Here is a 10,736-nt window from a genome sequence, read left to right as displayed (position 1 = left end):
GGAGCCAAAGCATGCTCCCATTGCACTCCTGTTACAAATTCACAACTGGCCTGTGCCAACTGAGGAGAGAGGCTAGGACACAAACTACGGAATTACAAAGGTAAGTATTTATTCATGCGCATGATGTGCCCCAGCCAAATTGGGCACACCCCAGGGTTTTTTCTGAAGGAGTTTTGTAAAAGGGTATGGCATGAATCACCTAATTACCTACTAATGCATATCTCTAATTATCCAATCATAAATGCGGTACAGCAAAGCAACTCTATTTTTGTATGTCTCGCAGCAGCAGCATCCGTCAGCATCCTTGGGGCTTATCTGTTAATCCAGATGCTTGTCGTCAACTTCTGCAAAGTTATCAGGCATCAGCTACTCGTGTTTCTCTTAGATATGGATCCCTCAGCAAATCTGGTGAAAAGTTTCCTTATCTTGGTCAATCGCTTGTTCTTCTTAGTAGGGGCAGGTGATGGGTCTTGGGTCTTGAGATAGTAACACAGCAATTATACGCTAATAATGTTCTTGGCTCCCAATGGCCGCATGGCGTCAGCGATTTACATCGCACCCTCCGTCCTGAACGGCCCTGAGGTAGCACTGTGAGCAAAGCCCAGGCGGCGGGCCTGCCTGCACCGGCCCAGTGGCGATTGCGGACAAACTCCTTGCGAAGCGAGAAAGGATGGGGCTGGGCGGTTTCCTCAGGGCGGGCGCGCCAGCCAGGCCGCCACCGGTGGCTGCCACGACCTCCGGGGCCAGGCCGGGCACACTTACACGCACCGCCACCACGTACGGCCTATAGCCCGGCACAGGTGGCACCACCACTGGCACGGCCGGGCGAGAGCGCAGGGGCACTCTAGAGGTGGCCGGCCTCACCCCCCGGGCACGGCAGCCCGGCCCAGCGCACCCCACCGGGACCGGGACCGGGACCCGAACCGGGACCGGGACCGGGACCGGGACCGACCCCCACGCTGGGCCGCACCTGCCGTCCCGCCATGCACCGCGCCACGCCCCCTCCCCCCCGCCCGGGCAACGGGCGCGAGGCCGCGGCCCGCGCGCGCCCTCAGGAGCAAAGCTCCGCCCCCGCCGGCCCCGCCCCCTCCTCGCTCGCCCCACCCGCGGCCCCGCCCCCTCCCCGGGCTCGGCGGGGCCCCGCCCCCTTCCGCCTCGGCTCCCCGCCGGGTCACGCCCCCTGCCTCTCCACGCGCCGCGATTGGCGGCGCCGCCGGCCTTCCCGGGCCGCCCTCCTCCACTCAGCGCCCGCCGCGGCCCGTCACTCATCGGCGGGGCGCCGCGCCGGTTGGCGGCGGCGGCGGCGCGGGCGGGCCGGGCTGTCAGTCAGGGAGCGGAGTCCGAAGTGGGGAGCGGGGAGGGGGCGAACATCTGTCTGCCGCAGCCCGGGCCCGGCTGTGCCGCCGCCGCCGCCGCCGTGCGTGCGCCCGCCCGTGCTGCGTGCGCCCGGCGCCCCCGCCCGCCCGCCCTCCCCCCCCGGCCCCCGCCCCTCCCCCGCGCCCGGCCGCCCGGCCCCGGGCTCCGCGCCGTCTCCGGCCGTCGGTGCCATGGGGAGCCGCTGAGCGCGGGGCCCGCTTCGCTCCGCCGGCTGCCCCGCTCGCTCCTCAGCTGCCGGCAGGGGGGAGGCCGGGGGGGGGGGGGGGGGGGCGGCGGCCAGCGGGCGCGGGGGGCGGGCGGGGGGCGAGACGCGATCCCGGAGCGGCAAGTGAGCGAAGAGGAGCCGGCGGGCGGCGGCGGCGGGAGCGCGGGGACTTCGGGCCGCCGCGGAGTGTGAGTCCCGCTGCCCCCATCCCCACACACCCGCCGGGCCGGGGCCGGGGCCGGGGCGGCCCCGCGGGGCGGGCGGAGTTGGCGGCGGGTCCGGCGGGGGGTGGGCGCAGCCGGGCGGAGAGGCGGGGGGGGTGGGGGCGGGGGCAGCCCTTCCCGGGCGGCGGGACCGGCCGCCCCGGCGCCGCTCCCGGTTACTTTTCTTTTGTTGCCGCCGTGACCCGGGGGCGGCTTTTCCTGCGCGCCGGGCAGCTGCTTCCTTCCCCGCGGGGCGGCCGCCGGCCGCGGCCCCGGCCCCGGCCCCGGGCGGGGTGGGCTGGCGTGGGGTGGGGGCGGCGCTGCCCGGCGGGACCAGGTCCCCGCGCCGCGGGGGGCGGCTGGCCCCGGCCTGGGGGGGCGGGGGGGGGGGGGTCTCAGCCCCGGCGAAAAGTTGCCTCCGCCCGGCGGGGATGGCGGGGGGGCCGGGCCCGCCGGGAACTTGCTGCGCGCCGCCGCCGCCTCCCCGCTGGCCCGCGGCGCCGCGCCTCCCCTCACGGCCCGGCCCGGCCCGGCCCGGCCCGGGGGGCGGCGGGCCCGGCCCCCGCCCGGCAGCGGGCAGGTGAACCGCCCAACTTGGTAGACGCGAGCGCGGCGTGAGTGTCACCGGGGGGGGGCCGATCCCGCCGGCGGTGCGAGGGGCAGGGCGCCCGGCCGCGCCGAGTCCCGCTCCCCTCCCTGCCGAGCGGCTGCCGGAGCCTGCGGGGCTGGCGGAGCCTGCGGGGCTGGGGGCCGGCGTCCCGGTGCCACAGCAGTCGAAGAAATGACGGCCCGAGCCCCCTCCCCGCCCCCCCGGAGGGGAAAAGCGATTTACGAGTGAAGCTGAACGCCTGAAATAGTGCCCCGGCCAGGTTAACTGCTTCGCTGTATAAATGAGCTGGAGTTTGAGTGCTCGGTATCGCTTACGCTGTCTAAACGTTGAAACTGAAAGGACCGACGGCGAGGCGGGGAGCTGTGGGTTGAGTAAATAGGTTCGCTTAATTACTCCTTTTAACTGAACCTCTGGGCTCAGTAAAGCCGAGTCGGTGTGGCTTTCTCGGGTAACCCCGTGGCTGGGGTATGCTGTCAGTACATAAAGCGGTCCTCCAACTTAAGGCAGAAGTGTTGCTATGCTGCAAATACAGTAGAGCCCCATATGTTTAGGATTTTCTTTTTTTTTTTTTCCTCCCTGTTAGAAAGTTTGAAAAAAAGAGACTTTGAAGTATTTTGTTTATACTAACAGAAGAGAAAAGTTCTCCTAAGAAAAAGCTGGTGGCAGGAGTGTAGAGGAGTAGCATATGGCATTAAAAGGAGCACAGCTGGAGGTAGCATTTCCATCTGAACATGATGTCAGAGCAGCTGACAGCCTGCCATCCCTCAGCCTTTTATTCTAACACACAGACAGGGAGTTAGTGTGTGCAGATCTGTGTGTGGAGAAGGTATCTCATTCCTCTCTAACATCATCTCCACTTTGCATCTGTCTCTCCTAGTCTGCTTTTTTTCCACCGATCTAACAGACCTGGAGCCAGCAAGACTCAGAGGAAAGGACTTAATCAGGTTTATGTGTACTAAAGGTAGGAGTAGCAATAGATTAGATACAGCATATTTCTGTTTTGGTGTGTTGTTTATTGAATTTCAGAAAAAAAATCACATTACTTTTCTAACCAAGTTTAGAGGTAATATATGAAATTGAGTATTAAATAGACAAGTGGACTTACTCAGAAGGCTTGGGCTACAGTTGGAGAGTATCAGTTCTTGGGCACATTGTTAGCATTAACTTTAATGCATATAGTGAGAATGTCTTGGTTTGGAAGAAGGAGAGAGCAAGTTCATTCTTCATTTCTGAGACCAAAACTGCAATGGATTTAGTGGCAAGCCTAAGGAGAGTTCTGCTTTATGTTCTTGTATTGCATCTTTTAAATGACTTTACGGGGGTTTTAGTGAAATATACAAAAGTGTGCTTTTTTTTTTTTTTTTTTTAAAAAGGACCGTTCTGGCTAAAATGTGTTTGTGGGGAAGTCTTTCATTAAACTTCACGGTTAAATATCCAGCAGCTCAGAACCGTAGTAGCATACAGCTGTAGTGCTTCTGAAAGATAGAAATCAGCTATGTGTTTAAAAACTTTTGTACCCGGGAGAATGGCTTGACTGGTTTCCTCTTTTCTTTCTCGCGTGTAGCATTTGAAATCTTTTATTTCAGCATAACAATAATTATTTGAAGGAGTTTTTGTATTTGCGACTAATTTAGAACTTGTAGATTTGAGCTGCCTGAATTGGCCAGACAGCTGTAATCGCACTCCTCTATTCTTAATCTCTTTATCTGGGCAGCAGCTGCCATATGGCCACAGTCAGCTGGATCAGATGTTTATAAGCTTCCTTCTTCGTCCCTCTCTGTCCTTTCAGCCTCCTAATTTGATCACAGCTACCTTGTGAGCTGCCCTCCAATCTTTATTTTTAGCCCTCTTAAGGATTAGGATTGATGTTGGCTGTGGGGCACTTAAAGTGATTGTATTGTAAATCTTCGTGCTTTACTCTAGCAATGGTATTTTACAGAATGTAGTAGGGGTTGTGTTGTAAGTTTTTGTACATCTTGGTTTGCGAGGGATGAGGATTTTTCAATAATATCTGCCAGCCTAGAGAGCCACGATCTGCTTAGATGGTTTGGGAGAGCATTGCTATCAATCACAGAAGAATAGGTTAAGACAGGTTTTTAAAAGATTTTACCTTCCATTTGAGTTTTGACTTCTCTACTTCTTTAAGTTTAATTTTTCTTTATCATCAAAGAAAGTGAATAGAAAAATACTTGGGTAAGAACAGTACTCAGGATACTGATTTTAAATATGCACACATGCTCACGTTGAATGACTTTTTTTTTTTTTTTTTTTTTTTTTTCTTCTTTAAGTTTGGTACTGCAAACTCTGCCTGGTGTGGGAGGGGAGGGAAATTTCTGTCCTGCAGAGGGGAAGCAGTGCTCGTTGGCATTTTGGTTGTTAGTTTCTTTTGTAAATTCTGCATGTTGGCACAAAATGTTCATGTTCTATTGTACAGTATGGAGAAGGTTTAAAACCTGAAACTGTACTTATTACAAGAAGAAAACCAGGTGAACTAAATTTCTAAAAACCTTGATTTTGCTGTCAATATAAATTGACACCCGTAAATAATTTTTATACTTTATGAATGTTAGACCTTCAGATTTGGGTATATGAGCATTTCTTCATGCGCGAACCTCTCCTCTTGCTACAATTTGACTTTAAAAAGAAGGTTGATGATCTGATTTTTTTGTTTTGTTTTTTTGGGTTTTTTGTTCTCCCTCTGTGATCTCTCAAACTTAGTGTTAAAAAAAAAAATTCTTTTTGTGGGTCTGCCCTCCTAGGGATGCAATCTGGAGGAAGTTCCCTAAAAAAAATAACTGTGGAACAGATTTTATGAACAGCAGTGATACTTCAAGAAAATTACAAATGTACCTATGCGCTTATTAGAGCGGCTTGTTTACCACGGAAAGGAAATCGTAACTTCAGTGGTTGATCGGGAAAGAGTTGCCATCATACACGCGTGTTAAATAATCCTTGCATGGTGTCAGTACCAGAACTCTGGCAACATAAATACGAGGTTTTTAGAGTGGAATAACTTGGATTCATAAGTTCTGTGATTCCGACCTACATTTAATTTTTAAAAATCTCATTGCTTATAGGTTATGAAGACAGTATGGAGTTTCCTGACCACAGTAGACATTTGCTACAGTGTCTGAGTGAGCAGAGACATCAGGGTTTTCTTTGTGATTGCACTGTTCTGGTAGGAGATGCCCAGTTCCGAGCGCACAGAGCTGTACTGGCTTCATGCAGCATGTATTTCCACCTCTTTTACAAGGACCAGCTGGACAAAAGGGACATTGTTCATCTGAACAGCGACATTGTTACAGCCCCAGCTTTCGCTCTCCTGCTTGAATTCATGTACGAAGGAAAGCTCCAGTTCAAAGACTTGCCCATTGAAGACGTGCTAGCAGCTGCCAGTTATCTCCACATGTATGATATTGTCAAAGTCTGCAAAAAGAAGCTGAAAGAGAAAGCAACCACGGAGGCAGACAGTACAAAAAAGGAGGAAGACGCCTCAAGTTGTTCAGACAAAGTGGAGAGCCTCTCCGACGGCAGCAGCCACATGCCAGGAGACTTGCCCAGCGATGAAGATGACGGAGAAGATGAAAAATTGAACATCCTGCCTAGCAAAAGGGACTTGGCGGCTGAGCCTGGGAACATGTGGATGAGATTGCCCTCAGACTCAGCAGGCATTCCCCAGACTGGCGGAGAGGCAGAGACGCACGCAGCAGCAGCTGGAAAAACAGTAGCCAGCCCCTGCAGCTCAACAGAGTCTTTGTCCCAGAGGTCTGTCACCTCCGTGAGGGATTCAGCAGATGTTGACTGCGTGCTGGACCTGTCTGTCAAGTCCAGCCTTTCAGGAGTTGAAAATTTGAACAGTTCTTATTTCTCTTCGCAGGACATGCTTAGAAGCAGCCTGGTTCAGGTGAAGGTGGAGAAAGAGGCTTCCTGTGATGAGAGTGATGTTGGCACTAATGACTATGATATGGAACATAGCACTGTGAAAGAAAGTGTGAGCACTAATAACAGGGTACAGTACGAGCCGGCCCACCTGGCTCCGATGAGGGAAGATTCGGTCTTGAGGGAGCTAGATAGAGAGGACAAGGCAAGCGATGATGAAATGATAACTCCAGAGAACGAGAGAGTCCAGGTGGAAGGAAACATGGACAGCAGCTTGCTCCCTTACGTGTCAAACATACTTAGCCCCGCTGGCCAAATTTTCATGTGTCCTCTCTGCAACAAGGTCTTTCCTAGCCCCCACATCCTGCAGATCCATTTAAGCACGCACTTTCGAGAGCAGGACGGGATCCGCAGCAAGCCTGCTACCGATGTCAATGTCCCGACCTGCTCGTTGTGTGGTAAGACTTTTTCTTGCATGTACACCTTGAAACGTCATGAGAGGACTCATTCAGGTGAAAAGCCCTACACTTGCACCCAGTGTGGGAAGAGCTTCCAGTACTCCCACAACCTGAGCCGCCACGCAGTGGTTCACACGCGGGAGAAGCCTCATGCTTGTAAGTGGTGTGAACGCAGGTTCACGCAGTCCGGAGACCTTTACAGACACATTCGGAAGTTTCACTGTGAGTTGGTGAACTCATTGTCTGTCAAAAGCGAAGCACTGAGCTTACCTACTGTCAGAGACTGGACCTTAGAAGATAGCTCACAAGAACTTTGGAAATAAAATTTTTATATATATAAATAATATATATATAAATCTATATAGTTGTGGTACAGTCTAAAAGCAATCTTGTTTCCTTGAACTGAAAGTTTGGCTATTAGCTTGTTTTTGCACTTTAAGGCAGCATGAATATTTCACTAATTTAGCACTCCGATAAAAATGAACTGTAGAGGTAATCCGACAAAGTAACAAATTACGGAGCGTATTTTTCCCCCTTTTCGGAATAGAAGCCAGCGGATACTTTACTTCTAAGGAATCTCCAATTCAAAAAATTTGGATGTGGCTTTATTCTCCCCAAAACACTGCGTTCTGTTAAGCTCTCGATCTTTTTCCTCTTAAAATCTGAATGTAGAGATCCTCTCCCAATTTTGTCAGTTCCTTTACATTTCTATAATTGCATGAGTCCTTTCTAGCTGTTGGAAACCTGAATGCTTTTAGACCCAAATGGAAAATTTCTGAAATGCTGGATTATCTATTTTTAAACAAGCGGTTGACTTAAAACTTATTATGGCAACTTCTGGATTTCTGACAGTTCCCACTGGAAAAAAACAAAACAAAAAAACAACACAAAAACATAAAAACCCTGAGAGTACACTGGGATCACTGGGACTCTGTCTTACGTGAAGGTTTGCTTGGGATGAAAAAGGATATTGCAGCTTCAGCAGTGATGAACTGTGTGTTTAAAAAATGTGAATTACTGTTATTGTATACTGTAATTGATTACATGGGCCGGGGGGAGGTATCAAAGAACTTGGCAGGTTGTGTTGATGCTCTTAGTTGAGTCTTGAAAAGTAAATATTAACGCTACAGAAATGCATGATTTTCAGTATATTTTTGTCTTTGTTTGCATTGTATAACTTTAACGAGTGAGTTGAAAATTATTTAATTTCCTTAGGAAAAAAAAACGACACCGTTGAAAATGCCGGTGTTACGAAGAAGAGAAATGCACTGTTTTTATTTTATCTAATTTAAATTTACTTTCCCACTGTCTTTAAGTTGAGAAGAACTTAAGCTACGAGTCGCCGATTTAGCTACGTTAACAAGGAAAAAAAAAAAAAATGAGTGTTTACAACCAGGCTTCGAGATTTGCATGTGCGGTGTGCATTTACTAACCCCAGACCCCTTCTAATTGCACAGACCCCACGCCAGCTCCAGCTGAGGTGCGTCCATTTCCCCAGATGAGCATTTGTAGGATTCCTGCTGCACCGCTCCACCACAATAGGTCGTTCTTTTTTTCCCCCCCGTTGAAAAGAGGCTGTGGACTGAAAAAAAAGGAAAAAAAGCCCCGGGCTGAAAGGCCTGGGAAGGCCTGAGTGACAGGGGGGCCGGGGGAGGGCAGGGGAAGGACTATGTGTATCCAAGCAGCAGAGACTGCAGCCTGACGTGTGGTTTTAATGACCAACACGCAGGTCAAAAGCATTTTGCACAGTGTTTGTTTTCCTGTCTTGCACTTACAAATAAGGTCTATGGGAGTAGCATGGAAAACGTTTGCTGTTTTTTCCTTTTTTTTTTTCTTTTTTTTTTTTTTCCTCTGCTTTTGTTTAAAATTTGATCGCCTTAACTACTGTAAACATAGCCTATTTTTGTGCTTAAGATACTGAATGGAAAACTCCATTGTGTATTGCTGGACTGTTTTGGAAATATTTGGTCAAATGTGTGTTAATTTGGCTGTAATGGCATTTAAAACAAAAAAAAAGCTGTGAAAATGGCCTTGGAGCGTTATCTTTAGTTACTTGAATAGTTTCTAGGTTTTAAAACTACATTCTTTTCTTAAGTTAGAGAAGACAATCAGTGTCTGAGGAAAATGGACTTTCTCTTGGATTTTTTTGTGGTCCTCGTGAGTGATTGCTTTTTTCCTTTCCTTAGTTTCACATTCTTCTTTTGTTCTAAAACTTAGACTGACATCTAGCTTTGACAATCATAGTATGTTTTATTTTCCTGAGGGGGGAATAACTTATAATGCTGTTTAGTTTTGTACTATTGGTGTGTTGGTGAATTTTTAAACTGTGTGCTAACTGCAATAAATTATATGAACTGAGAAATCAATTCCCTTGTCTTTTTTCCCTCTTTTAAATTATAGTTACGGAGTATTTTTTATAATGTGTAACTTTATTACTTTTGTACAGACTTCTATTGCTAACTGTGTATGGAATATGTTTTCAGTATGCTTTTGAGCACTTTGTTGCTAACGTACATATTTACATCTCACTTAACATTTAAAAAAAATTAAATGCTTGTGTTTTGAAAGCATTTCTCTGTGTGTAGCTCTCGATCATTCTGTAGAGGGATTTTATTATTATTATTTTTTTTCTTCCCCAAAGACTTTTGCAGAAGCAATCTATTAACTTCCAGAAATTTAGCTACCCTGCAACTATCTATGCAGACACACAATTCCTTTTCTGGACTTAATTTCACCCCAAGGAGCTCTCTCGGGCTCACTCTTTTGTATTCAGTCTCTATCAGAACATCAGAGCAGAAGACAACAACTTAATCTGAAGCACTGACTGGCTGTCAACGTTACAGTAGGCAGTCAAAATGTCCAAAATATTGGTAATATATCAAAACTGTCTGGACCACAGAGGAAAATTGAAATAATCCTAAGTCTGTTTGGGGATTTCTCTTACGGACTAAATGTTTCTTAAAAAAAAAATATAAAATGAAGCTTAGCGAAAACTTTGAAAAAGACCTGGTTTAGATGCTTGCTGCAGGATATACCCAGAATTCTTGTTTGAGGCAGCTCCATCCTAGGAATGAGACCAGCACTGCAGAGCCCAATGGGAATATGAAAGTAGAGCTAAATTAGAAGTCTGGAACAGAGACAGCAGGACCAATTTGAAAGGGGAAAAAAAAAAATCTTAATCTAAACATTTCATTACATTTGTCATCTGCCTAGGTACAACTGAAGTTGTACCTTGACCAAGTGAATCTCAGTGCCTAATGCTATTCTGCTTATTTTCCTATCTCTATGGTAATTTGTACTTAGCCAAAATGAACTTTTTCACTGTTTTATTCTTTATAACAATTTTCAGTCATCATTTGCTGTGTTTGGGGGGGGGGGGGGGGTTGAGTTATTACAAATACTTTGAAAACATTTCCTTTTGTCAATGTTAGCATCTTCGGCCGCATAGATTCCTCTTTTTCTAGCAGCAGACGTTTTCTGTAGGCTTTCATATGATAGAATATTATGTGTAGTTAAGATGGTTTAAAGTATTGTCAAGACTGAAAACCGCCTAATACTGCAGTTCTGAAATCTGTGCAGCTGACGAGCTTTGGATGCGACTCTAGGCAGATTCACCATTTGTTCTACAACATTAAGATTTTCAAGGATTGTAGATTCCCAAATAAAACCAGACTTAGAAGGAGCCCTCCTTCAGAAGGGTACAGAAAACGTACCTTAGGCATTAATGACAAAATAATTCAAAATATCCCTTATACTTTCAGGTTTTACCTAGATGGTCTATACATGTGCAGCACACGCTTGCTTGTGGCTATCAAAAGTGTTTCTTCAATGAAAAGATGAAACTTACTCCTGTGTGTTGCTTCTCTCCATAAGGTTTAATGTACTGACATATCTAAATAGCTGTAACTTTTTTTTTTTTCAAATACAGTCCCTAGATAATGAAGCATGAGAGAACATTTTATTTGGCTTAAGGATATGTGGTAACAAAATGATGGTTGAAGGCA

General features: G+C 48.2%; 1 protein-coding gene across 8 annotated transcripts; it reads left to right on the top strand.

The window, feature by feature from the left end:
• The first annotated feature begins 1,453 nt into the window (after positions 1 to 1,453).
• On the top strand, positions 1,454 to 9,098 carry ZBTB18 (zinc finger and BTB domain containing 18). 8 transcript variants are annotated; one of them, XM_030035720.2, is made up of 3 exons: positions 1,454 to 1,770; positions 3,273 to 3,356; positions 5,473 to 9,098. In XM_030035720.2, the coding sequence occupies exons 2-3, from the start codon at positions 3,344 to 3,346 to the stop codon at positions 7,053 to 7,055; spliced, it is 1,596 nt and encodes a 531-aa protein (XP_029891580.1). In that variant the 5' UTR covers positions 1,454 to 1,770; positions 3,273 to 3,343; the 3' UTR covers positions 7,056 to 9,098. The 8 variants fall into 8 exon arrangements, with proteins under 8 accessions (XP_029891580.1, XP_029891586.1, XP_029891584.1 ...); XM_030035724.2 differs by lacking the exon at positions 1,454 to 1,770 and adding an exon at positions 2,272 to 2,399; XM_030035725.2 differs by lacking the exon at positions 1,454 to 1,770 and adding an exon at positions 2,421 to 2,654.
• The last annotated feature ends 1,638 nt before the right edge of the window (positions 9,099 to 10,736 follow it).

Source organism: Aquila chrysaetos, chromosome 13 (assembly GCF_900496995.4).
Source record: "Aquila chrysaetos chrysaetos chromosome 13, bAquChr1.4, whole genome shotgun sequence".
Taxonomy (NCBI): domain Eukaryota; kingdom Metazoa; phylum Chordata; class Aves; order Accipitriformes; family Accipitridae; genus Aquila; species Aquila chrysaetos.
This window is presented reverse-complemented; position numbering and strand designations above follow the sequence as displayed.